Genomic DNA, 26508 nt, shown 5'->3' on the forward strand with positions numbered 1-26508 from the left:
TCCACTACGAAAACCTAAAGTTTCTGCCATCTTAGAGTCAGATTGGTGTCGGTTGGCTTTAACCGAATTCATCAAGAAATGGGAGGTCTATTTTATCATTTGTAGCGTGTCTATAGCATTTAATATGTACATACACTTTTGCTAGGTTATGTTTATATTGAATGTGGCAACTTGTCTGAATGTGTAAGTATATATCAATACCATAAGTAGTGGAAACCATAGATTTAATCTCATGCAGTATATAAAAGGGATCGTTTGCAAATGTTTTGATACGTATAACAATATAACTAACTTTTAAGCCGCGTTCACATTCAGCTGTTTATTACTAACATTAAGGTTAATGTTTTTACAGGGATTATCTTATAAAGTCTGTGATTTGATATTGGTGTTGGGAGTCTTGGTTAGTGTAGTCTACGAGTGATAAATAACTTATTATGGAAGTACATGTATGCAAGTGTGGTCGACACACTGGAATAGTTAAATTATTTCATAAAGTGGTTTACAAATGAATAAAAGAAAAGTTTCATCATATACGCTATCTCTTTAAGTGAAATTTGAATAAGAGAAGTACATGGTGAATCCTAAAATCTAGCCCAATTCGAATCTGAGTGCCATTTTATCATTCCAATGTATAGTTTTAATTGGGGTGAAATCATTTGTTTTATTTTATTTAAAAACAATTGCTAAAACATCAGGTCACAGTCGCCGTAGGGTTTCCATAAATAACATGCATCCGCAATAATCTTTGTGTCTGCAGTTTTTGTATACATAAGTATCTATGACTCTTTCTATATCAAGTTATTTCTATCAATTAAAGTAACCGAAATGTATTTTCGTAACATTGATGAGAGTATGCATTAAGCGCATCTTAGAGAAAAAGTTGATGTTATATGTTATATACCATTGTTTGAATTAAAAACACTTCTATAAGTTTTTTTGCAAGACAGGTGTATTTTTTTAAATTAATCTAATTAAGCAAAATTAAGAGAATAAATTGCAAACGAAATCAACTTCCTGCATCTCTATATAGTTAAAATGTTTACAAAAATCCATTGTTGGGAAAATATGCCATTGCTCTATTTTTTCCACCTCAATGATAAAGATGTTAGATGGTGTGGGAAGGACAATGTTCTAATAATAAAAAAATTCATATTAACGTTTTTTTTATGTTTTATAAAAATACCATAAGAAAAAAATTGATATCAGTTGTATAAAAAAGAAAATTGTACTGAATATGTACATCTTTTTAATGATCATGAAAGTACATTCTGTAATCTAAAAAAAGACCTTCATTCCGACATTTATCACCTCTTTATAACACTGTACACGCAAAATCTTTAGTTTACAAAGATAAAACATTTCATCAATAATGTATATATCAGGTTTTCATTTTGTTACTGTTATAAATAGTTACTCTCGCGACTGAGAAGAACAGAATGTCGCCATTTTTACTCCTATATATTCTTGAATAAATATGCATGCATTATATTTCCCTCATAAATACTTAATACGTGTTTGTGATAAAATTTCTAGTGTATTCATAACTTACATCTTCTTTGCAATCGTTCCTGGCTCCGTTCACGGTAAAAATACCTAGTAAGGAAAAGATGGATTTAACATTTGTTCCCGTCCCTAGTCCACATATCGCTGACTATATCGTTATAGCCATTTTCCTCTGTATCTGTTTGGGGATCGGCGTATACTATGGTTATCAAACCGACAAAAACTCAACATTGGAGTATTATTTCCTTGGAAACCGACGCCTTTTACTTTTACCGGTGGCAATGTCCCTCTACGTGACGTATGCGTCAGCTATTTCTCTGATGGGCACTCCAGCCGAGATTTACGTCTACGGAATAAGCGGGATGTACCATGCCATTCCCTACTTTCTTTCACTGATAATAGCGAACAGTACCGTTGTTCCTCTACTGTACCCACTACGACTCACCAGTACATACGAGGTAAGTCTAAGAGATATATTTTACCATTTTACTACTGAAGTGATAAACAATGTAACACTTGCAACTTTTGTTGGTCTTAATGTAAACATTGCGAAGGGTTTTTAAGTTAGGAAACCCATCAACGCAGTTGCAGGCCATGCTCTAGCAAATCTAGAACATTGCATGAATTTGTTTGGAATGTTTCGTTTTCACTTCTAGCCGTCTGCAGATATTTCAAAATACTCAGCACAGCTTGTACTATGTATATATTCAAAGGCCTACAGTACATCCCATTCATTGGTTTCTGCACCATACAGATCACAGTACGGGATAAATGATGCATATACATAAACACTCTCGAAATACTTAATCCTAAAACCAACAGAGGTTTTCCAACACAACTATAACATGACAACAAAGTTGTGATTGACTCAGCAGACTTAACCGAGTATTTAATCAGTATTTCAGTTATTGTGCTAAATCTATAAAAACCCCTGATCCAGTCTGTTAACCCGTAGAAACTTTTCTTAGTGATACATTTCCAGGTGACACTGAAACTTTTACAAGAGATGATATACCTTGTGAAGATGTATTACTCTATCAGCAAAAATCAAATATAAAAAAGTAATGGATAAGATGGCTTGAAACCTAAGTTATTAAAAATATCAGCTAAAGTAATATTTAAGCCAATTACACATATTATCAACACAAGCATTAAAAACAATACATTTCCGTCTTTCCTCAAAGAAAAAAAGCTGGACTAACTCCTATTTCTAAAAATGTCGATAAGGACAATGCTACCAACTATCGCCCCATTTCTGTTTGCCAACTATTTCAAAACGTATAGAAAAGCATGTTTCAAAACGGATAAATAAATATCTCAAACATCATGACATATTGAATCAAACTCAATCTGGATTTAGAGAAAGTCACTCATGTTTCACAGCGTTGACAAAAACAATTTATAGTGAACTTGAGAAAGGAAATATGGTACGTTAAATCTACTTGGATATGAGAAAGGCTTTTGATCTGGTGGACCACAACATTCTATTAGAACAAATACATCTGTATAATTTTAGCACATGTTCATTACAATGTATAGCTTCTTATCTTTCTGATAGAACCCAGTAGGTCCAAATTAAAGACATTTTATTAAAACTTGAATTAGCTAAATAGGGTGTCCCCCAAGGATTAAAACTAGGTCCTATTCTATTCCTATTGTATATAAATGATTTACCATTACATACAGCATCTACCACACTTCACATATATACAGAGGATGCCACTTTTCTTGCTACAGGTCCAAATAGTGCCTTCATAAACGAAATGTTACAAAGTGTATGCAGAGAATATTTACGGAATGTATATAAATGTAGATAAGTTAACAACTATGTTAATATGTACTGTAAATAAACTGTAAAACAAATTATAACAAACTCCTTTCCAATGTTTCACAACATAAAATCAATAAAGAACTTAGTCCGAGTGCGTAAACAACAATTACATTCTCCTGGATATCGGCAAATCAAACTAAGCGAACATCCTGGTATATGTGGACAATGGAACTGTAAGACATTTCTTTTTATAAAATGTAGACTGGCACTGTTTTAGAAAGAAAAGAGAAAGAAAAGAAAAAGAAAAGAGAAAGAAAAGTATTTCATCAAATTGTTAAACCTAAACTAAATTGTCTTATAAAATATTAACCTCCCTTTGTATACTCTGACGTCACCATTTTTATGACGTCAGAGTGTATTTTCCTTTTTACTATCTAGTTATTTTAAAGCATCATTTTAATAATGCTGATAGCGCTTATGCTTAATGAAGACTTCGTTGTTTGATTTTTCTTCTATATTTTCAACCGGAAAATGTGAAAATTGTTTTTTTATATACACCTTTATTGCACTAAAGTATGTAAGTATTCATTTTACAACCATTTTAAAACAAAATGCAAGTTTGATGATGTACTCTTCTGAGGTTTCAGTATCGTTCAAATTATGATCAATTTCAAAAGCAAGCATGCATCTGAAAAATGTATCAAATCACTAGTTGCCCATTGTTTGCAGATTTTTTTACGGGTTTAAAATAAAAAATAAAAATAAAAATCGGCGGCCATTTAGAATATCTCAAAAATTCTTACTTCTTGCACTGTACGCAATGCTAAAATTCCGACTTTTTGACGATATTTCTATCACTTAAAGTGTCATTGTATCACCATTTTTAACCGTAGCAAGTTCATTTTTTTCTGTGCAAGTTTTAAGTGTTCAATATTGAGAAAATTTTATACAATAAAGTGGAAAATTGTACAATAATGGTAATTTACTAATGATTTATATAAAATAAAGCGCTTTTGGTGTTTTATCCCGCAAAAGGTGAAAAATTAAACAAAAAATAATATAGTAAAATAATATGCACACGGACCCCCATTGTTTTTACTGTTTTAGGAAGATAAACATCGTTTCTTTCGATCTTTTGAATATTGGTAAAAGTTTAATACCATAAGTTTTTTTTTATATATTAATCGTTAAATCTACAATAATGGTGTACAAAATAATCATTTTTTTCTACTACAGAAATGGGGGTAGGGGTAACATAAATTGCATTTCTGAGATGAAAATATAGGTTTAAAAAATTTCGCTTCCATAATTGAGAAAAAAATACCATTTTGATCAATTGTGCAAACATTCATAAATTTCTGATTGCACACTCAAAAGGTATTGTATGAATTTGGTCTCCATACGGTCTAAACGATAAACTTCACCAAAGTCACACATTAGATTGAATTGCTATGCTTATCAATATCTGATCTGATGTTACCTGCATACTCACTAAGGAAGATAACACCCACGTATGTCCTGCTATTTTATGACGCTGACCATTCAAACGCATTTTCTGATACGAATTTTAAATGTTTTGTTCATACAGTATCTTCAGCTTCGGTTTCATTCGAAAGGCGTACGTACTTTGGGAACAATACTTGGGATGTTTGGAAATGTAAGTATGAAAAATACTGATTGTAAAAGGGAAATTAGTTTTGTTTTATGTATCATATTATTGTACAATGATCGTTGCCGAAGCAAACAAATTGGAGTTGCCATGTTAAAATTACTGTCACCGATTAATAGTCACGTACATTTAGCTTATGACGAGTTACTTTCCCCTGGTAATTTTTTGTCGATTTCACTTTTGGTTTAAACAACATTTATTTCATATACCATATATAATAAGTACACATGTTAATAGAAATATTAATAAAATCTCTCACTTTTGCATTTAAAATGATTCCTATTAATAATACAATGACAAATCACCTGTGATGACGTCACAAAACAATGTGAACTCAAAAATGACACCGTCAAAGGTATTTTCAAGGTAATTGGTAAATGTTTTGGCATATGAAAATATATCAATTATTTTCATAACACTAATTAAAAGCAAATCATACTGGCCACTGTGGCTTATGCGCATATTTATATGAACATTTGTTTTGTATTTAATGATTAAGTGTTGACTGCCTCGTCTTTTAGTGGTGATTGATAGCTTGCGTTGCTAAATGTTTTAACAGATTATTTGCGTTTCTAATGACCGTTATAACATGACTTGGTCTCTTAACGCAATATTTAATTTTTTCTTATTTTTATTTTCTTCACTGTCCTTTAACATAGTCAATGAATTGGACAACAAATAAAACAGTGAATCTTTTTGGATAGTAATACTATTTTAATTAAACGTGAATATACGGCAGCTATCGAAGAATTTGAATATTACAGGCGGCCATTTTCTCTGAACCAGAAAAGACACTTTTTATTTATTTCAAATTAACCAGTACTCCTGTCATTTTGGAAATTCACAGTAATTTAGACCAATGTTGATTTCCATTTTGTTAGCCCCTAGCATCACCGATGGATTTTGGATGAACGAAACAGCTGTATAATATACTGTCTTCATTTAATTGAAAACGGTATCTATTGTCTTACGGTCATATTTCATGATACAAGGTGGTCGATTTCTTAGTCCCCGAAGTTTGCAGTAATCTTGACCGCCCAACTATCTCTTTTGGATTGTGGATTTCTTTGGGAGAAGTGACACGGTTCATAACATACAAACCCTACTCATTATTCTCACTTGTCCATTCTTGCAGGTTGCCTATATGGGAATAGCATTATATGCTCCTGGGTTGGCGCTTCAAATTGGTATGTGGCTATCACTTTTTACAGCAGTTTTATTTCAACAGTTATTCCCTCCGCTTGTTTAGTAACCGGAAGTTTGGAAGGAAATTATATCATTGCTGCCTTCACCATTATTTTTGTTCATATCTTTGTATTGGCGGGATCTCTTAATTCCTTATGCATTTCTTCTGGAATGTTGATTCAATATCAATTCATTGTTTAAGATCTTTTCAATAAAATATTTTTTTAAAGTATATACGTTTGTAACAGAATATTTTACTATGTGACATCTTTTTAATAAAATGAATGAAATGATAAATGGCATTGCTTACAAACCTTAATAGGACTTTACTCATAATTCACTTAAATCGCAAGAGCTTCAATGGTATATTAAATAAAATATGTAAGAAACATTTAAAAATTTGTCTTTTCTGTCGTAGTTGCTGGAGTACCTCTATGGCTCTCCATCGTTGTTATCGGGCTTGTTGGCACCATATATACAGCAATTGTAAGTAGTGTTGTGATTTATACAACTATAATAGACATACAAGATTTATATGGTTTTATTAGTTATTAATCTGTCCATTTTAATAAAAAATATTAATAACACGTTCATTTTTTCTAATGATTAAAATTCTTTATTTTCCGCTTTATTCAAGTCTTTACCACTGCTTTGCTTTATATCTCCATATTATGAATATACTCATCTTCTCATTAAAAAAATCTTAAATTAAATACCACGCCTAGTTGCAAGGCCTGCACCCAATGATTTTTAGAATATTTGAAACAGTCAAGATTTGCACACCGATATTGGTGAACTGCATTACATTAAAAAAGCGTCATTACAGAATAGTCATCATATTTGGATTTAACATTGCTTGATCAGATCTACCTGATGTGGTTGTAAAGGAATGATTGTAAGATAATAAGTTCTATTGTTTCAGGGAGGAATCAAAAGTGTAGTGTGGACGGATGTGTTCCAGTTTGTTATAATTGTTATTGGACTGGCAGCGGTTGTCATAAAGGTGATGTTACGTACCCATATAGTTCATATCTTATTTTTAACGAGTGTATGATTAGTAACATCACCCATTAAATGGCTTTTCTGATTATGTTTTGTCCCAGTTTACATTAATGTTATGTAATTACACTTGCGTGTCATTTGCTGACATTGTTCCGAACGGTGTGTACTAGTGTACTATAAACATGTTGATTAAACTCTCCTATTCATATTTAATTTCTTACGTATCAGTAAAGCGAAGTCACCAATTCCCGTTCATTAGTCAAGATAAGTTTGGGAGTATATTATTATACAATGATGGACTTTCGTCCTGGTGAATATGATGTGATATGAACCTGAAAAAGTAATATTGACCGAGGCGAACCCTAATTGTTTTAGCATATGCTTCGACAATAATGTTTTGTAGTTAACCTTTACTGGAACGAGCCTCCATGTAAAATTAGGCCATGGTTGAATCCAACAGTTCGGCATCGATCGTGGCTTTTGAAAACATCGTCAAGGTTCTTTCCCTTAAGATAAGACTGAGTGTTCGGTAGCCATTTTGTATTAACTGCATCTTTATCTTCGGGTAGTTTTTTTTGAAGTTTTCAGATGTAAAGGAGGCGAAGCGTTCGTCAGCAGCCATCTTCTGTTATCGTCTGACAGATTGCGTTACGGTCTAGCTGCGCATGCGTTACGACAGGTTGTGGTGTATTTCCATAAAGGCTATATTTAGAAATCGTTATTAAGCGGATTACCAGTCTACATGAGCTTTTGAGGACTGGTCGCGTGTATACGATCCGACCAATGTGTTTGCGAGAAGTTTTCAAGCATATGATTATGACATTTAATAATTTTTCATTCATCTTGTTGATTTCTCTGAATCAATGCAACCCCTTTAAAGCGTTTATCAGAAGATTGTCGTTGTGTCAGAAGATTGCAACATTAAAATATTTGCCGAAGTAACGGTACCAGAGCCTGATTTGAATAATCTCAAGACGTCGTTCTGGTGCATGTCATCTTAATCCTGTAAATCGTTTAGTGGCAACTAACTGTTTTTGAAGCAGCATTGTTCAAAGGCGAACGTTCTTTCTCTCCGGCTTATCTCTGATTCCTCGCTTTAGCCTGTCATACAAATTAGTATGATAGGCAGAACATTTCTGTTACGTTGCTTTTTAATTTTCTTGGAAAGCGATGCTCTGCTCGACAAATCTTCATTTCGCTGAATTCAAAAAGAATCCGAAAAGGCACATACTGTATACCTTATGTTGTCGGTATATTCTGATGCCCAAAATCAAGCTTTATATTTTTCCTCTTCTGAAGCACATTGCCCAGTGTTCAAGTAATACTATATTAACTCGGGGAAAAGGTTGGGTTTATAGGTTTAACGTCCTTTTAACATTAAATGTCACTGAAAAAGTCGTATCGCCATACACAAAATATCCTTAGAAAAGATGAACTATATTTTTCTTTTATTATTGGATCTTATGTTCATTCTTCATTGCAACCTTTTATCAAAAAAATGGTTACCGATATGATCTCTTTCTCTATTGCAAGAAGTATGTTTAGAGTAAGTTTTATTGTGATGTTTTATACGAAAATGTACCAGTACATACTACTGCTGTGTCGGTGATAAGTAGCGTGATGGTGAAATACCATTTTTTGTAACAGTGACCTTGAACTTTGAATGATGACGCCTTTATTGAGATTTTCTAAGGTATGTCCAAGGCTTACATATATTTGAGGTTTTGTAAAGACATTTAGCCGTTAGTGTGACGAATGATACAAAAGATCGTTAGGTAAAAATTGTGAACATTAGTATTTTCAATCGATTTGCATAACTCGTAGCTGATAAAACGCCCTAAGTAAAAATGTATAAACGACTTCTAAAATTTAAGAGCAGTTTTTGAATACAACACTGGGGAAAACTAACGTTTAGACGAGTATTTTCTATAAGATTCAAACAATTAAGACATGTTTCCTGTGAAGACTTCGCAAATAGGTGTTGAAACAGCGTCCTCAATTACATTTTTGTATTGACACTTTTTAAATCAAAAATAAATTCAACTATAAAATATTTATCATGTATTCTTTTGGCCCTGACTGCTGCTGATGCTGCTGTATTTTTTGATAAATAATGTGCTATTTATTTTTTTATTTTTCATAAGGGCAGCATCCTCATGTGGACACATTACTCGATGTTCGAGATTGCGACAGAGGGAGGACGACTTGAGTTTCTTAAGTATTCTTTGCTTTTTAGTTATTACAAATTCAATAAACAGTGCATGTTATATGCATTTGATATTTCCGTCATTTCCTGATTAGCGATTCCTTCTTGACAAAAGTGATTGTTTCATTCTTTTTTAAATACCCCAAAAATGATAGCTTCACTAGTGAACAATGACGAGGATTAATGTGTAAGAATGATTTTGCAAAGTATTGATCAGTCTAGAGGAGATTAAGTTGCGACCAATTTGGTCACTCTAGATTCTGGTATGAAGAGGATATACATTTGATATCAGCTAAACTTAGCTTGTGATATTATCAACTTGTAGTCTATCGTACCCTATCTAGTAAATACACCATCTGAAGGATAACCATTCGATGGGGAGATAGGTTATCTATTTTGTAAGTTTTTAAGAAGTTGAAATAAGTAATTAGGCAGCACTATCATCTTAAATTCCTGTCGTTTTCCTTAAAAAAGTAATTCCTATATAGTTTATTATTGATTTTTGACTAAAGTCCGAGTGCTTACAAGACACAAATAATGTTCTTATTGTCAGATCTCGCAGATTGTTGTTAGTTATAGTTTAGTATTGTTTCATTTACAGTTTTGACCCGGACCCTAGAACCCGCCACACGATGTGGGTTTTTTGCATAGGCCTTCCATTTACTTTCATACCAAATTGGTGTGACCAGGCCGGTGTCCAGAGGGTCTCCTCTCTCCGAAGTCTCAAGGCTGCTAAAAGATTAACATTATTTGAATACAACAAGGGACAATGAATAAACGGACCTTTTGTACAAAGATATTCTGACCAAAATAAATAAATCATTTAAGTTTATAAAAGAATTGTTTCATAGTTGTTCTAAAATCATTTTTTTTTTTATCTTAATTAGGGTGTTTTGGCTTCTGGGTCCTATTACAGCTGTCAACAACGTGATACTGGGATATTTGGGAATCCTCCTATACTCGTACTACAACACTATGAAATGTGATCCAGTTCAAGCCGGATTCATTACCAATTTTAATCAGGTACCATTCACAATGTTCAAATTTATATTCGAATTATGTTTTAGTAACCTGTCTATAACAGTGCCTTGTATTTTAAACTGATGTGTTAATACTGGAACTGATATTTGTTTATATTAGAAGCTGCTGACGTATTTTGCATTTTAAGTTAATGGTGTATTTTGTATTTGCAGCTGATGCCGTATTTCGTGCTCGATGTTATGCGGTCACTGCCCGGTTTATCTGGTATATTCATCAGCTGTTTGTTTAGTGGCGCTCTCAGGTAATTGTATAATATATATAATGTGAACAGTAATTGTAACGAAAATGCATCAAACTGTCCAAGGGTTATTATAAATAAACATATCCAATTGTTATGAAATTGACACTTTGAATCTATCCAATTCATCGCCAGCTTAAGGATGTACACACCTCTGAGAAGTCAAAAATTTCCTGTATTAAACTTTTTTTTTCTCATATCGATTTTTAGGAAAAAGGGGTTAATGGCATAGTAGGAAATGCAAAAAAACTATATGTCCGTGAGCTCGTTTTTGTGCTATAATCGGTCAAAGATACCAATTTAACACAACATGTCATTTTAGGTGATTTTTTTGTTTTTGACCATTTGCGGAACAAATTCATACAATTTCTTCCAATTGTGTTATCAGATATGTATGAATGTTTGTAGAATTGATAAAAAAATTATTTTCTTTTAAATTATGGAAGTAAAATTTCTTTATCTTATTCTTTTAACTCAGAAATCCGATTTTAGTTACCCCTACCCCCTATTTTTCAATGAAAAAATAGTCATTTTATTACCATTTTTTGCAGATTAAACGCTTGATATATAAAGTTCTGGTATTAAACTATTTTTAATATTGAATGAATTTAAAGAAAATGTGTTTCTCTTTCTAAAACATCCACAAAAATGGGGGGTCGGTGTGCTTCTTTTTTGTCCCATTATCATTTGTGTTATTTTTCACCTTTTTCGGGGTCAAAAATAAAAATTGCTTCAGTTACACTAAATATGTAAAAAAAAAAGAAATCCAGTTTGTTGCAAACTATTTTATCATATTAAACATTATAAAGCTGTAAAGCAAAATTGAACCTGCTATAATTAAAAATGGCGACACAATGACAACTTAAGTGATCAATCTAGTGTAAAAAAAAGGTGAACTTTTTGCCTTTTTTGAAGCCCAAGAAATACACATTAATACACATTTTCAAAATGTCCGCCGAATTGGTATTTATTTTAAATTCTTGTAAAAAAAGTTCTACAAACAACAGACATCTAGTTTTTTGACATATTTTTCAGATGCGTGTTTGCTTATAAACTTGATCATAATTTGTTAAATATTACAAAAAACTGTTACACCAGATCAAAACGAGACTTGAACGTGATTGAAACCTCAGAAGAGTACATCCTTAAAGTGTACCCTGAACAAAAATAGAAATGAAGATCTATATATGATGCAAAAACAAAATTGCCAAATCCGCATAAAGATTGGTTAACCCAATGCCAACATATTGTTGTGTAAAGTGTGGGAATTAAAAGAGATTTGAGGAATCAGATTATGCTGAAAATAACATTATGTAGATTATATCCAGCCATATAAAATTTGCCATTTTCAACAGTGTGTTGAAATGAAACCAAACTTACGACTCTGTTGAGGATAACACAGACTAATATAATTACCTGTCCAAGTTCTGAGCACTAATGAGAAATTGGTCGAATACACGAATTTGAGGGAAATATTTGTATTACTACTCACATTTTGCTAAGGATCACCTATATTTTGAACAAAAAATCAAAATGTTAAAAAGGATATATATTTTTCTTCCGTACTGTTTTGGGCGAATATGTTAGCCTTCTAAATCGTCCTGTGTGGGTGTTCAGTCACCCATAAAAGCGCGTGCACGCTTTTCCACGTTTACACCTATTTCAAAAACTAAGCTAGGCTAAGAAAGGCGTTGTTCAAAATGTTAAGGAAATCAATTTCATGAATATTCTTTGCGTGTTTTTGTTTTAATATGGCAAACCAGACAGCGGTTAAATGACGGTGAAATGAATAGGGGCATCGTAATGCTGCAAGCTAGCATGTCTCAACGTCAGGTTGCAGCAGACCTTAGGGTGTCTCAAAGTGTGGTGGCAAGAATGTGGAATCGTTTCCAAACAAACTAACGGAAACCCTTCCAGACGTCATGCTGGAGGTCGTTCTAGAGCTACAACGCAGCGTCACAGGTTCCAGACTGCCACAGCTTTACGAAATGATCCCCTAAGAGCTTCTGGTACCCGGTTACCCACTCAGACAGTTAGAAACCGTCTTCATGATGCTGGATTAAGGTCACGTAGACCAGCAATACGAGTTCACTTAACTGCCCGCCATGTTAGGGACCGATTAGATTGGGCCCAAGCTCACAGCGCTTGCACTCTTCATGGGAACCGGTTCCTTTTACTGACGAGTCCAGATTCTGTCTTGACTTCACCGACAGGTGCGTTAGAGTACGGAGACAACATGGGGAGAGTTTCCAGGCAGGTAATGTTGTGGAACATGACCGATATGGCGGAGGTTCAGTGATGGTGTGGGGAGGCATAAACCTTCGTGGGAAAACTGACCTCCATGTCTTCCATAATGGTACCGTTACGGCCCGGATTTACTGCGATGAAATCCTTGATGCCTATGCCAGACCCTACGTTGGCGCTATCGGCCCTGATTTCATTCTTATGGACGATAACGCTAGGCCACCTAGAGCAAGGGTGACTAAGCAGTATATACAGCATGGATTGGCCAGCCCGGATCTTAATCCCATCGAGCATGTGTGGGACATACTGCAGACAGCTCTCTCTGCCAGAAATGTTCAGCCAAGAACGCTCCAGGAGCTGGGAACAGCTTTGGTACCTGAGTGGAACGCTATTCCACAAAACCGGATACGCGATCTCATTCGGGGCATGCGCAGACGTTGTGAAGCTTAAATTGATGCTTTTGGGCGTTAAAATCGATATTAAAACAGTTTCTGCTTATTTAGGATGAGTTTTGTTCATTTTCAGTTTTTTAGTGAATACCTCGTTGTTACCAATTTTAAGGGTAACCCTTTTCCTGTGGCTCCAACTGTAATTACGATTTTTGGAATAAAACCAAATTAGATATTTATTTCAGATATACCCAAAAATAAAAGTGATCCTTAGCAAAATGTGAGTAGTATATATATAACAGCAATGCACTCCATGTTGTTGATCAACAATGTTTATTCTTTAATTTTAGCTTGAAAGCCAGTTTGCAATCACTTTCTTTACTGTACAATGAGAGCTGATGCCATCATATTTTCGTCTTCAATACTTTTGAATGGCAATACAATTTGTATTGCATATTTCAAATATTCACGCTTACCTACTGTATAATCACACATTGACGACATTGTGTCTTCTATATGTTAAGTCGACGAATAAACAGCAAAATAATGACAGTTACACATTTAATTGTATGCAACACTTATATATGCAGTGCTAAATTACACTTATCTCGAAAATAATACTTATCTCGAAAATATAACTAAATTATGAGATTGTAAATAAACAATTTTTCTCCATATAAGATACATAAGTCATAACATTTTAGTTCAATAATGAACCGGGGTTCGATTCCCCGATCAGTCGTGAAAAGGTATGGGGTTAACTGCCCGAACACGTGGGTTTTCTCCAGGTACTCCGGTTTCCTCCCACATTTAAACCCTCCGCGCGCTAACATCCGAGCCAACGAGAGTGATTAATATAAGTTGAAATAACTTGTTTCATAATTGTTGTAAACCAAATAAAGTTTATATTTAATAATGAAAATGATCTCGATCCACTCCATTAGCCTTCTTGAGTATGGAACTTATGTACAGATTAAATACACTTAACACACCTGTGTCCAGTGCTGAAAACAGGAGGCCCAAGACAAACCTTTAAACCTGTGTCCAGGTAAGACATCAAAGGAATGTCAGCAGGTGGGCAAGGGGTACCTGAAGTTAGTGCGTAGATTGGTGAAGATTACGTGCCTTCCAATTTCCATTTGACAACAATGTCCACGGGCTGGATAACGGGGAACAGAATAAGGAACAATCTCGAGGAAAATATGCATAAATAAAACGCGTAAGCACTGTCACAGAGTCACATTATATGCAAGTCACAATCAGTAAAACTGCATCATCCATGCTGGACCATGTTATGTACATGATATATCTAAACAGGTGGTTCAATGATAAATTACTCGAATTTGTGAGACTTGAACACGCTGATTCATCAGAGTAGTGAAACGGATAGGTTCTCCTTTTGCAAGATTCTAAAAAAATGGGGTGTACATTTATTATGTATTACAAATGAAATATGTGTATTTGTCACTTTCCGGATGGATGAACGAGCTGTATTAACAAGCCGCGTCAAGTTGTATATCGGTTTAAACTTATACTTTGATATTTGGCTTGTAGGAAATTCACAGTTCTTGTTATTGTTCAATTGTACGTTCAAAGTATTTCAGTTAATTGTATTTCTTTCAGCACGATTTCATCTGGAATCAACGCATTATCTGCCAACAGTGTCGTAGATATTCTGGGGGACTGCCTAAACAAATCAAATATAATTTCACACTCAGTTGCAGCAAAAGTTTTTGGTGAGTAGTACTTGTTCGCATATACATGTATTTAGACAATTGACAAACAAATCTTTTTGATCTAAAAAGAAGTGATGCAATATTGAACTAATATCACAAGATGGGTTATAACTTTTGATCTATTTACAATTATGAAGTCATCCTCGATACTCGATGGGTCACGTTCACTCACACTCTCAGCACCCCGGGAGTAAACAATTCAAACTTCAGTCATACATAAATGTAAAATATCGCAGCTGCTGAACGGTTCAAACTAGATAACAATGGGGGAAAGCCCATAACAATAGCAACATCAGCAGCATTCCTACGTGCTTTATTTTGGTGAGGTAAACCTTTTTTCAATGTCTCCCTGTAGTAGGATATTGTAGAGCACCCTTCCATTGGCGCACTATAAAATGACAGTGACTGTGGTAAATGAGCAATGTGTCTCGACAAATCGAATCATTGACTTTATACATTAGATATATTAATTGTAAATACATTTTTCCTTCTGTAGTATTCGCCTATGGGCTGGTAGCCATCGGATTAGCGTATGCAATCAACTCCATGTCTGGATCCGTCGTACAGGTACACTGAAATTGCCTTATATTTAGAGCTAGATAATTTAAATTCAAATAAAGTGTGGGGGTTTTGGTGTTGGTGTCGCTACACTGTCCGGGTAATGACATTTCAATGATGCATTGATTGACCCCCACACTTTTAAAACGTCGTTTAACTGTTTCCTTAGTTGTTTCGAGGACGGAAACCCTAAACTTAATATATTTTGAAAGATTTCTCCTTTTGCAAGAATTGTTTTACTTGTGATATATGTAAAGTATTATTGTGATAAAGTGATACAACTTACATATGCTAGGGTTCTGGTGATACTATTTGCAAAGCTCTTCCTGATAGTCTTTCCGTGCAGTTCAGGGAATATCTATAGCAATCTAAAATAGGTGCAATTTACAAAAATGTTTTAAAAGAAAGACCCAAAATGTTTTCTGTAGGGGTTTCCCCCCATTATAACAATACAATCAACTTAAGATGGTGATAGTATACCGATAAATAAGCAACGTAAATATCAGCTTTACAATTGTCCGACAGATGTCCCTATCAGCTGCTGGGGCCTGTGGCGGACCGTTAGCTGGACTCTTTTTCCTTGGAGGAATGGTACCTAAAGCAAATTGGGTCGTAAGTATAACTTGAATGTAAGAATAAAGTAGGTTTGGAAATGTCCGTAGCGTTAAAACTACACAAGTCCAAATCCCAATAAGAGAATTGAACAGTCATGAACAAGTTCAATGTGATACATGATGTACAATTACTCTATTTAAAATGTGTAGTTGAAAAGATTAACCCGTTAATTGAAAAAAAGAGAAGATATTGAGTGGTTATTGTTTTCATCCCCAAAATGACAATATACAGGTCAGGTCAAACATGCAAGTTATTTTTATGAGGTGTCAATGCCGTTTAGGAATGTTGAAAATTATGCACTTAATAACCCGCTTTTTTTCTCATGATAAATTCACATTTTACTTGGGGGATTATCAAACGACTCCGTGTGTCAGCTTTCAGCATTAAGGAATAGTGTCATAAGCGGGGAATGTATCATTTTACATTGCACTTCTCATGAATTTCGGATGAATCAAGACTCGAATCTGCCTTTAAAGGTTTTTATTTGTACTTAAAAAGTCACCACTGCATAGATGCGGCCATTTATTTGTATTTTTTGTCGTTTAATTTCAGGGAGCTGTTATAGGCAGTGTGACGGCTCTTGTGTTCAACATTTGGATGTCAGTAGGGTCACAATTGTACGGAGCAAAAACGGTAAAATTAGTCCAGAACCCTACAAGTGGATGTTACCCCAATAACTTTATGGTTACAATGAACGAGTCAGCGTCATTGATGTACAATTATAACACTACAATATATACCACTCCGTATGATGTTACCGGACACTCAAGCATGTCACCGAACAATCCTGTCACGTAAGAACTTACAGTGTAGTTCATTAAGCATAACATCACCCTCTTCTCTCAAAAAGGTTATGTAATATTTAACATATTATAATTTTAGTTGTATTTGAATTATCTCCTGTAACTAAATCTTAATTTTTTTCTTCTTCTCATAATTAAGAATAACTTGTAATCAGTGTTTATATTTATACATTAATTACCATATGGCAATCAACTGATTGATTAACTAAGTCAGAATCAGTAGTCACATTATGGTTTTTTTCGTATTCTCCAAAACTTGACACATAAAAATAAGATGCTTATTCACTACACTTGTAGTCCTGAGGAAGTTTTTTTCCTGTACAATGTGTCCTATACCTGGTACGGATTTATCGGATTCTTCCTTACCCTGATTATTGGCACAGTCGTCAGTTTGTGTACAGGTATGCAGTATACTCTCTAAAAGAGATAATGTTTCATTGCTTCATTATATTTTTTATGAAGCTTACTTTAACATTAACAGATAAATAACATGAAATTTAAACAAATATCAGAAACAGATATACTGCCTGTTAATCGGCATTCGTTCGTCTACCTCACCCTTCGTCTTTTTCATATTAAACCTGTTTGTTTGTGGGAGTTTAAATATATAAACAAAAATCCAAAATGAAGCAAAACAGTTGTACCAAATGTTCCTTTTGAAAACCAATATTGCGACCTTTTAAAAAAACCTTTTGACACTCACCTTCTGTCATCAAGCTATAGTAAGCAAGCCAATACCTTTGTAATAGTAACTCGTCACTGCAAAATAGAAATTGTTCTAAACCTATTGTCTAGTTTTTCTACGGATCAGTTTCAGGACATTTTGTCTTAGTTTTCAAACGAGCCAATTTAGAAGTAAGTAAGGTTTATCGGATCATCGTAACTCTATTGTTAAACATGTTCTGGTTACCTTACAGGTGGTGATCGCGGCCAGCCTGTGGAAGCCCGTCTTATCTTCCCCATCTGTAGAAAGATATGTGGTGTGAAATCTAAACATAATTATGATGCGTCTGATACGGAAGACCAGGTAAAACTTTCTCCGACAAGAGACATTTTCCCATAAATGAATTTCTTATTTTCAGGTAGAGGGTTCCAGCGCTCTATGCTTTAGATTCATAAATGTCCGGGTATTTGTTGCTTGACAATTTTCTATAGCAAAATTCCATACACAAAAGAATCATTTTTTATTTTTATTTCCATTTTCACACAAACATATTGTAATGTACAATCGATATTGCTTGCATATAAACATATACGATGCGGTGGAATTCATATTTTTCAAAATAATAAAAGCCGGTGCAAAATATGGCACAGGAAAGGTTTGACACTAAATGGATCTCATGTCGTCCCTCGTTTGTTGTTGGGTTCGTTGAGTTTGATGTTTATTTCATTTGGTTTAGTTTGTTGTATTCTCAGTTGCTGAAGTTGACGTCGATTTCTGTTTTTCCTGTGGTGATGCTAAGACATCTGTTTCTTTCTATAACGCACCACATATCATATATAGAAATATTAATCGATAAGGAAACACACCTTAAACGCTTGTACATTGATACTCATTGAGTGCTTTAATCGTATACTTACACTTCTTGTTATCATAAATACAATTAAAATATATGATTGTTTTGAGTTGTAAGATATCCATACAACCACGCCTGGACCACCCATTTGTCTCCAGACGAAAGACGACGATGGTGCATCTCCGTTATACAATAATGTAGCAATTTCATTTATCTCGTTTTATCTTCGAAAATATTTTTGATATACGACTGAACTTGATGTTGTACACATGGTATTACAATTTGTACACCGTTCACCGTGTTTAACCCATATTTAGAACACCTGACGTTTGCCATCTATCTTTGTGATTGTCATACTGCAAAGAAAAATGTCGCACGGTGATTGGTCGAATTGCCAAGGTACCTGAAGCTATGTTAGTATCCTTGCCGGGGTACATAAGAGCACGCGCGCCTGTTGTAAGGGAGATAACTCGCAGATTCGAATCGAACACACCGGAGAACGTTCGTCTGCTAATGTCAACAATGAACAAAATGGCGAAACGGTTTGCAAGCCACACGGAGAGTGAAATTGAGACAAAACGGGCGTCACTTATACCTACAAACACAAAGAAAAGTAACAATTCAGCAAGCAAAACATTAAGAGCATACTTAAGCGAAAAGGAGCAAGACACAGATTTTGAGGACTTCTCGAAGCCAAGATTAGACGAGGCATTGGGTCATTTTTATCTCGATGCAAGGAAACAGGATGGGTGTCTTTACAAGACGACAACGCTTGAACATTGCTTTGCAGTATGACAAATTCGTTATACAGGTCTTTGGCTCAGGGTACATAAGGTCCTGACAGCGAACATGAGACCATGTACCCTGCCAAATACCTGTATAACTAATAATGTCCATGTCCTTCGTTCGTTAATAATTCATATTTGTTATATGTTCTTCAGAACCACAAGGACATGGATCCTGGTTTTTGACCAGTACGTAGCAAAGATATAGAGTTTTGATTTTTTTATGATTTAATGATATTTACTTTCATTCAAGGTCACACTGATATAACATTCCAAAACAACTTTATTTAAGAGACTAAAGCCATGAAAGCGTTGTTAAAAATACTAAAGTCATGATAATATAATGATGTCTCAAAACACATATTTTTAGGTGGCATCAGGCGACCAGTTTCGGACTCGTAAAGTGAACTTTGAAAAATAAATTAATCAGAGCAAAAGTAAACAGCAATGAGCTTTGCGTTTTTATGTTTCGTATTTAATTTTAACTTAGAAGTGAATTTACAATCACTTCTCTCTACAGTGACTACTTATTTAATCCTGCCGTCGTCGTTGAACGACGCCATTACACGACCAGTTGCTGTGCCTGTCTATTTATAGCACATTTTGTATATTCAGTGATACCGCTACGGTTAAAAAAAGGAAATTTATCGTAAGAAATTGTTTTCAAAATTATTTCGAGGTTTTTAGTTGCTACATTTGTTAGTTTAAATACTACATATCACAATCTACGCAGAACAAACAGGAAGTTTCCTAGGTCACCTTATTACATTTACCGCTTTCCCGACAAACCATGATTATTGGTGTGGTGATTTAAAAGGTCTATCCTGTCATTACTTATGTGAAATCTTGTAGAATGCGGATTAAGTCAATTTTATGAAAACATATTTTCACGCTTTTGCTATTTCTAGTAACATAACTAGTCACTCAATGGTCAGGTATTAAGCTGGTTCAGATCACACTAGGCCAGAGTCACGCTTGGTGCATCTGTCAATCACGTCCATCACGTGGACAAAATAACACAGATGATATTTTATCAAGTGTGTACATATGTGTAGCTTGAACAGTCCTCCGGCTTTACAAAAGATTTCACACGTAATGCACTTACTTGTTTCGATTGTTTCATATATTTCTTAAAAAAAAGGGTTAAATTAGACAGTGTATAAGACAGCAGCATAAATATTTTCATATTATTGATTCAAACGATAGGATAACTTTTTTCTGCTTTAAATATAAATATATATATATATATTGATGATAAATAACCTTATTATTTATTGATATGTAGTCTATAACAGAATGCAATAGTCTAACACTATCAAGGCATATTAGTTGTAAGTCTAGTACATCCAATTTCATCATTTTGTGCCCTTGACAACTCCTTAGGCTGTTTGAAGGTAATACACATTCCCATGACTCCACTACATGTAGCAGGTGCCCCATCCTCTACCATAGTACCCCTTGGAAAATGAAAAACATATTTGCAGATGTATCAGTCAAAGTAATTATTGTCTATTATGACATGTGTATATTTACAGATAAAGTTCCAATATTTCCCCTTATCATAACTATTTTCATCAGATAAAGCAAACACAAACTACAAGCAGGATAGGAACCTGCCTCTGCTCATTCTCTTGATAATAAATGACAACAAAGGCAGCTTGAGCGATCAGAGACAACTTTTTTTTTTTTAGTATTTATGACATTGCCCTTTGACCGATAACACATATACTAAAAAGAATTAAGATTTCTTCGTGGTATCTAAAAGCCGAATACCTATGAAAATGCAAAAATTCAGAAAATACGACCTACTGAATGACGCAAGGCGAGGGAATTTTCTATGATTGACCCGAGACGAAGTTATACCCTCTGATTGACCCGAGGCGACGTTATAACCTCTGATTAATCCGAGGCAAACCCATACCGTCTCAGTGACATGTGGTTAAGTGTTACGCTCTGATTGACCCGAGGCAAAGTTATACCTTCACATTAACCCAAGGCGAAGTTATACTCTCTGAGTGACCCGAGGCGAAGTTATACGCTCTGACTGACCCAAGGCGACGCTATATCCTCTTATTGACCCGAGGCGACGCTATACCCTCTGATTAACCCGAGGTAAAGCTATACCCTATTAATGACCCGAAGTTAATTAAGTGATACGCTCTGATCGATCGAGGCAATGTTTCTACCCCTGATTGGCCCGAGGCAAAGGTATACCGTCTGACTGACCCGAGGCGAGGTTATACTCATCAAGTGACCCGCGGCGACGATATACCCTCTGATTGACACGAGCAGAAGTAATTATCACTAATTCACCTGCGGAAAACCTATACTTTCTTTGTGACCCAAGGTTAAGTCTTACACTTTGATTAACCTGCGGAGAAATCATATCCTCTGAGTGACCCCAAAGGCAATTGATATCCTCCGAGTGACCCCAGACAAAGTGTTAATCCTCTCAATACCCGAAGTAATACCCTTCAAGTGACCAGAGGTTAAGTAATACCCCCTGCGTGACCCTAAGCACTATCATCCACTAATGAGTGAATATTTTCGTAATGTTTATACCACCAATTGTCCTCACCAATGGCATGCCTACCAATGCATAAAGATAGCATTTAAACAGATTTTTTGTATCTATGTATATATGTACATGCCAATTCGCTGGTAAAGTAAAATCAAAGTGCCGAGGGCACTCAGGGATACTGTGTATGAAGGATTTAAATAATGGAATAAAGGAGGTGGTATATCAGTACAGAATGGCAGTAAATAATAAAGAACACGTTGTTGAGTAAGGGTCATCATAGCCCATCCCTTAATCATAAGTATTGCTAAAACAATTAAAACTTATCAGATATTATGGTCCTTAATTAGTGTTTCAAATCGATGGAAATCCTTCAAGGAATGAAGCTGCTACAGCGCAGAAAATGATCTTCAAAAAAAATAGTAACATGACCAGACAACCCTGCAAACCACAATTGTCCCGTAAGATTATGGGAAAGTTTACGACTAAAAAAAAAAAAAAGGGGGGGGGGGGGATATAGATAGATGCTCACTGAAAAAACTCGCCTTTTCGTAAAATTTAAAAAAAAACACTTTGATTTATTGATCGTTTTCATATGTATTTCATCATTTTATAGCATTAATCATATCATGAAATAATCAACATAGCATTTGAAGATCTTCCGTGGAAGAAGAAAGTCTGTTGTTTGGTTTTGATTTTCCCAGGCTTGGCGAGGACCGCTATGAATGCTGTACACAGCATCAATAAAAATATTGACCAATAGTTAGATGATATTCCTACTATGATAAATCAATACTAGCGAGAGCAAAATATATCACCGCATTTACTGTCATAATTATTTTATGAATAAACATGTAACATACCTTATTGATATATTTATGTATGTCATAAATAAAATGTTACCTATACAAATGAAATATTTTCTCTTGCTACTTTTTTTTGTGTCTGAGCATTGTGAAACATCCATAGTTAGAGAAAGATGGGCTTAACATTTGTTCCCGTCCCTAGTCCGCACATCGCTGACTACGTCGTTATAGTCGTTTTTCTATGTATCTGTATGTCGATCGGTGCTTACTATGGATATCAAACTAACAACGATCCACGACTGTGTCAGCTGTTACTCTCATCGGTATCCCAGCCGAGATTTATGACTATGGAATTCGCGGGTTGTACGTTGCCGTCAGCTACATTTTGTCTGTTGTGATAGCAAATACTACCGTCGTTCCTCTACTGTACCCACTGCGACTCACCAGTACATACGAGGTGAGTATACAGGACATTTTGGCATCGTGAAGTGTCCATGCTATCACAAAAATATTTATATTGTAGATGAAATCAAGGTAATATCAGGTCACCATGTTGAAGCTTCAACCAGGGAGTTCATTTGAAAGCTTTAGAAAGGTAGACGTTATAGATAGTTGGAAGCTACAGATAGGCAAGACAGAATTTCATTTTAAGTTTTTTTTGTCAGTCCAGGGGTCAAGAACAAATTATCAAAATACCCACCAATAAAGATCCCGTTTCGTTTGACAGGAACATAAAGTACGTGTTTTTGTTTTTGCTTTGTTCACACAGTATCTTCAACTCCGGTTTCGTTCAAAAGGCGTACGCCCTTTGGGAACAATGATTGGGATGCTTCAGACGGTACGTATGACAGATACTTAACATGCCAGGGAAATAGTGTGTGCTTTGAAGTGTATACTCTTATTAGATACTGGTTTACTGAGAATGTTTGCATGTCTCTGACAGTAGTACATGATCTGGAAAACGAACATTCAATCATCCGAATATTCAGATAGAATTCCAGAATGCAAATATTTGTTTTAAAATTTGTATGTTTCAAAGCAAGTTTTGATTTCCATTTCCATTCTTTTCACGACATCTGCAATCGTTTCAATCTTCCCTTTTAAGAATGCAGACGTCACTATTTGTTTCTTTGTTTCTCTTTTAAATGTGTTTATGGGCTATTTGACTGCATTTGACCTCTAGTAAAAATTGGTATTTTAGCTCCAAGACAATTCTTGCAGTCCTCTACACTTTTGCAATTTTTTTTGTCCGCATAGTAGAATAAATATCAAGAAATTCAGCATTTCTCATCGTGCAACTCGAGTTTTTAACAGACATTCTCGCGAACTGGACTGTATATTTGAATGTACATTGTCAACTTATTTGTCTCGCTTAAAGGATGCATGTTTTATTTTCCCCTTATTAATATGCAATGTATACTACATTGTTATCTATCTTATGTAGTACATGTATGTCTGTATCTGTGATATCTTACTATATTATTGTTAATATTGCTATCAATTCTGTAATTGAACCCTCGGGTCCGTTGAATGGAAATAAAAAATAAGGGGTAACTATTTATGTACAGGTAGAAATTTGGCTACTTTTCAAGTATTTGTGATTGCATTTTATAAAGTCTCTTGCGCTTTGAATACATCAGGGATGTATTGGAAAATTGTTATGCGGTAGGTAAAAAAAATGGCTATTGTATCACGATACACCTCAGAGGGAACTTTGTAATAAAAATTAATTAGAAGAAACTAAGAACCGAGAATGCACATATATTTCTTTTATTTCCTCTGATAAATTGAAGATATTTCTTTATTGACTCTTTTATATTTTTCTGTTTTCTAAATGACAGGATAATTGGATTATAATATATACATTTTATGTTATTTTGTTAATATCCCTATTCAAGGAACAAATGTCATTTATCACATTTAATCTTTTTTATGCTATAAATCTCCATCACGATCATCCAATCACGACTGAAGCTAGTTTTTTTGGATAAATATACTTCAAGAACAACAAAGACTAAAATATGTCCAGTAAATGTTATTTCATTAAATGACGAATAACATGGCAGACATGGATAACAACAATGTCAACCATGTTACATAAACAATATCTTAAATATATATTAAAAAAAAGTGGAGCACGAGAATACGCCTGGGTGGGATGGTGGGACAAAGAAATTCCGAGCAATTATTTCACCTTGTAAATTTTATGTTGATATCACCTGAAGTTAATCTGGATATCTGATTGGCTGATTGCCTTGACATAATTAGTATGGGTGTGCTTGATTTACTTTGACCCTGATTCTTTCAGCTTCACATCATACTCGTAATTATATAGACAAATTAAAACATATAATATTCCGATGTACAGCATAAATGTATTTATTGGTATAAATTGTATTTATGCTATAAATCTCCATCACGATCATCCGATCAAGACTGAAGCTAGTGTTTTGGATAAATATACATCAAGAACAACAAAGAATAAAATATGTCCAGTAAATGTCACTTTATTAAATGACGAATAACATGACAGACATGGATAACAACAATGTCAACCATGTTGCATAAACATATTTATAAACATAAACAATATCTTAAATATATATCAAAAAGGTGGAGCACGATAATACGCCATTAGACTTATTCCATCATACACTTAATTTGCAAAAACAATGTTTAACTGCTCTAAAGAAGCATTTATATTGACATATATATGCCATTTCTCTGTGTTTTAGTTGCTGGAATACCTCTGTGGCTCTCTATCGTTGTTATCGGTCTTGTTTGTACCATATACACAGCAATCGTAAGTACGACTGCAATCGTTACAAATGTTTATCCGATCAAATCAATGCCCTGGGATTTTTTCATATATTTCATTAAGTCTTTTATGTTTTGCGTTTTTCCCATATAATCACTACTTCAATAATAGTCTTTTTACCTTATAAAATCACGATAGAATGGACATATCTCGACTAGTGGCAAAGGCTGCTTCCAATGAGTTTTAATGTCTTATTTGGAAACAATTTTATGTAATGTTCATCATTCATTTTTCTTAAAATTCCTTGAAAACGGTCACATGTATATTTAAGTCTTCAACAGTTAACATGTTTAACTAAAACAATAAGATAATAAAAAAAAGATCAAATAAGAACCAAACAATGTGATATATATTTACGAATATTATGAATTATACCGTCAATAATCCAACAAAGATATACTATCAAACATAACTTTTGTTAACCTTAACAATGTTGTAAAAAATAATTGAGGTATCCGCACAGATATTGATCGAACTTCTCATGATAATCAAAACTTTTTATTTATGGAAGGGGATCACCGCCATAATTATTTTTTATAGAATTAGTTACTTCTGGTTTTGAATCTAATTCTATTTTCATTTGTATTAATTCTATGTTCATTTGTATTAATTCCCTAGTTGATAAGTGTCTTTTTCCATGCTATGTACATTTGTGTTGTTGCACTCGTTTACAAATCTATTGCGTGTTCATTCCATGCTATGCTAGTTTTCATTCCATGCTATGCTAGTTTTACCGATCGCGATTTCGTGTTAGCTTGTAGTATTCAATCCATTCCAGACTTGCGTGATGTTATATACTTAGTGCATTCTATCGGTTGATCTGAAGCTTTCGTCATTTTTGTAAAAACAGAAATTCGAAACAAAGATTTAATTAAGAAATAGCTAGCTAGTCAACTAGTAAACGAGTAAGCCAGCAGTTGAAATACGTTAGGTTTCCTCATTATGACGACAAGCTGCGCTGCGATCGTCTTAAATATACACGGACCGCTCCCCAACCGCACCCGGATCATCGTACGGACGCAATGTCGTTATTTGTTTACGTTTTGACTATTGTATTTTTAAGGTTCTTATATTCATTACTGCATAAATTAAATATATGTTCAA

At 34.4% G+C, this 26508-nt stretch overlaps 2 protein-coding genes and 1 long non-coding RNA gene across 3 annotated transcripts in view; 2 read left to right on the top strand and 1 right to left on the bottom strand.

Annotated features, from left to right (window-relative positions):
* Positions 1 to 26508, bottom strand: part of LOC110440589 — a 170203-nt gene that overhangs the window by 130700 nt on the left and 12995 nt on the right. The window lies entirely within an intron of this gene.
* On the top strand, positions 1785 to 19448 carry LOC110440579 (sodium-dependent multivitamin transporter-like). Its single transcript, XM_021483724.1, has 12 exons — positions 1785 to 1961; positions 6079 to 6130; positions 6547 to 6614; positions 7051 to 7131; positions 10530 to 10618; positions 12829 to 13295; positions 15481 to 15551; positions 16068 to 16154; positions 16710 to 16756; positions 17258 to 17361; positions 17878 to 17987; positions 19419 to 19448. Exons 1-12 carry the CDS (start codon positions 1785 to 1787, stop codon positions 19446 to 19448), a joined length of 1383 nt encoding a protein of 460 aa, XP_021339399.1.
* Positions 22989 to 25393, top strand: LOC110440596. The gene is made up of 3 exons (XR_002461753.1): positions 22989 to 23043; positions 23356 to 23424; positions 25322 to 25393. It is a non-coding gene; the product is annotated as an uncharacterized LOC110440596 (long non-coding RNA).

The sequence above is a fragment of the Mizuhopecten yessoensis genome, unplaced genomic scaffold, assembly GCF_002113885.1.
Source record: "Mizuhopecten yessoensis strain PY_sf001 unplaced genomic scaffold, ASM211388v2 scaffold11185, whole genome shotgun sequence".
In the NCBI taxonomy this organism is placed as follows: domain Eukaryota; kingdom Metazoa; phylum Mollusca; class Bivalvia; order Pectinida; family Pectinidae; genus Mizuhopecten; species Mizuhopecten yessoensis.

What these genes read in the sequence shown, in the direction of transcription:
- LOC110440579 (XM_021483724.1), top strand. Translation starts at nt 1,785, where the DNA reads ATGTCCCTCTACGTGACGTATGCGTCAGCTATTTCTCTGATGGGCACT. An exon ending in TGGCAGCGGTTGTCATAAAG is followed by an intron (nt 7,132 to 10,529) that starts GTGATGTTACGT and finishes TTGTATTTGCAG; the next exon opens with CTGATGCCGTATTTCGTGCT. An exon ending in CTTGTGTTCAACATTTGGAT is followed by an intron (nt 16,757 to 17,257) that starts GTCAGTAGGGTC and finishes CTACACTTGTAG; the next exon opens with TCCTGAGGAAGTTTTTTTCC.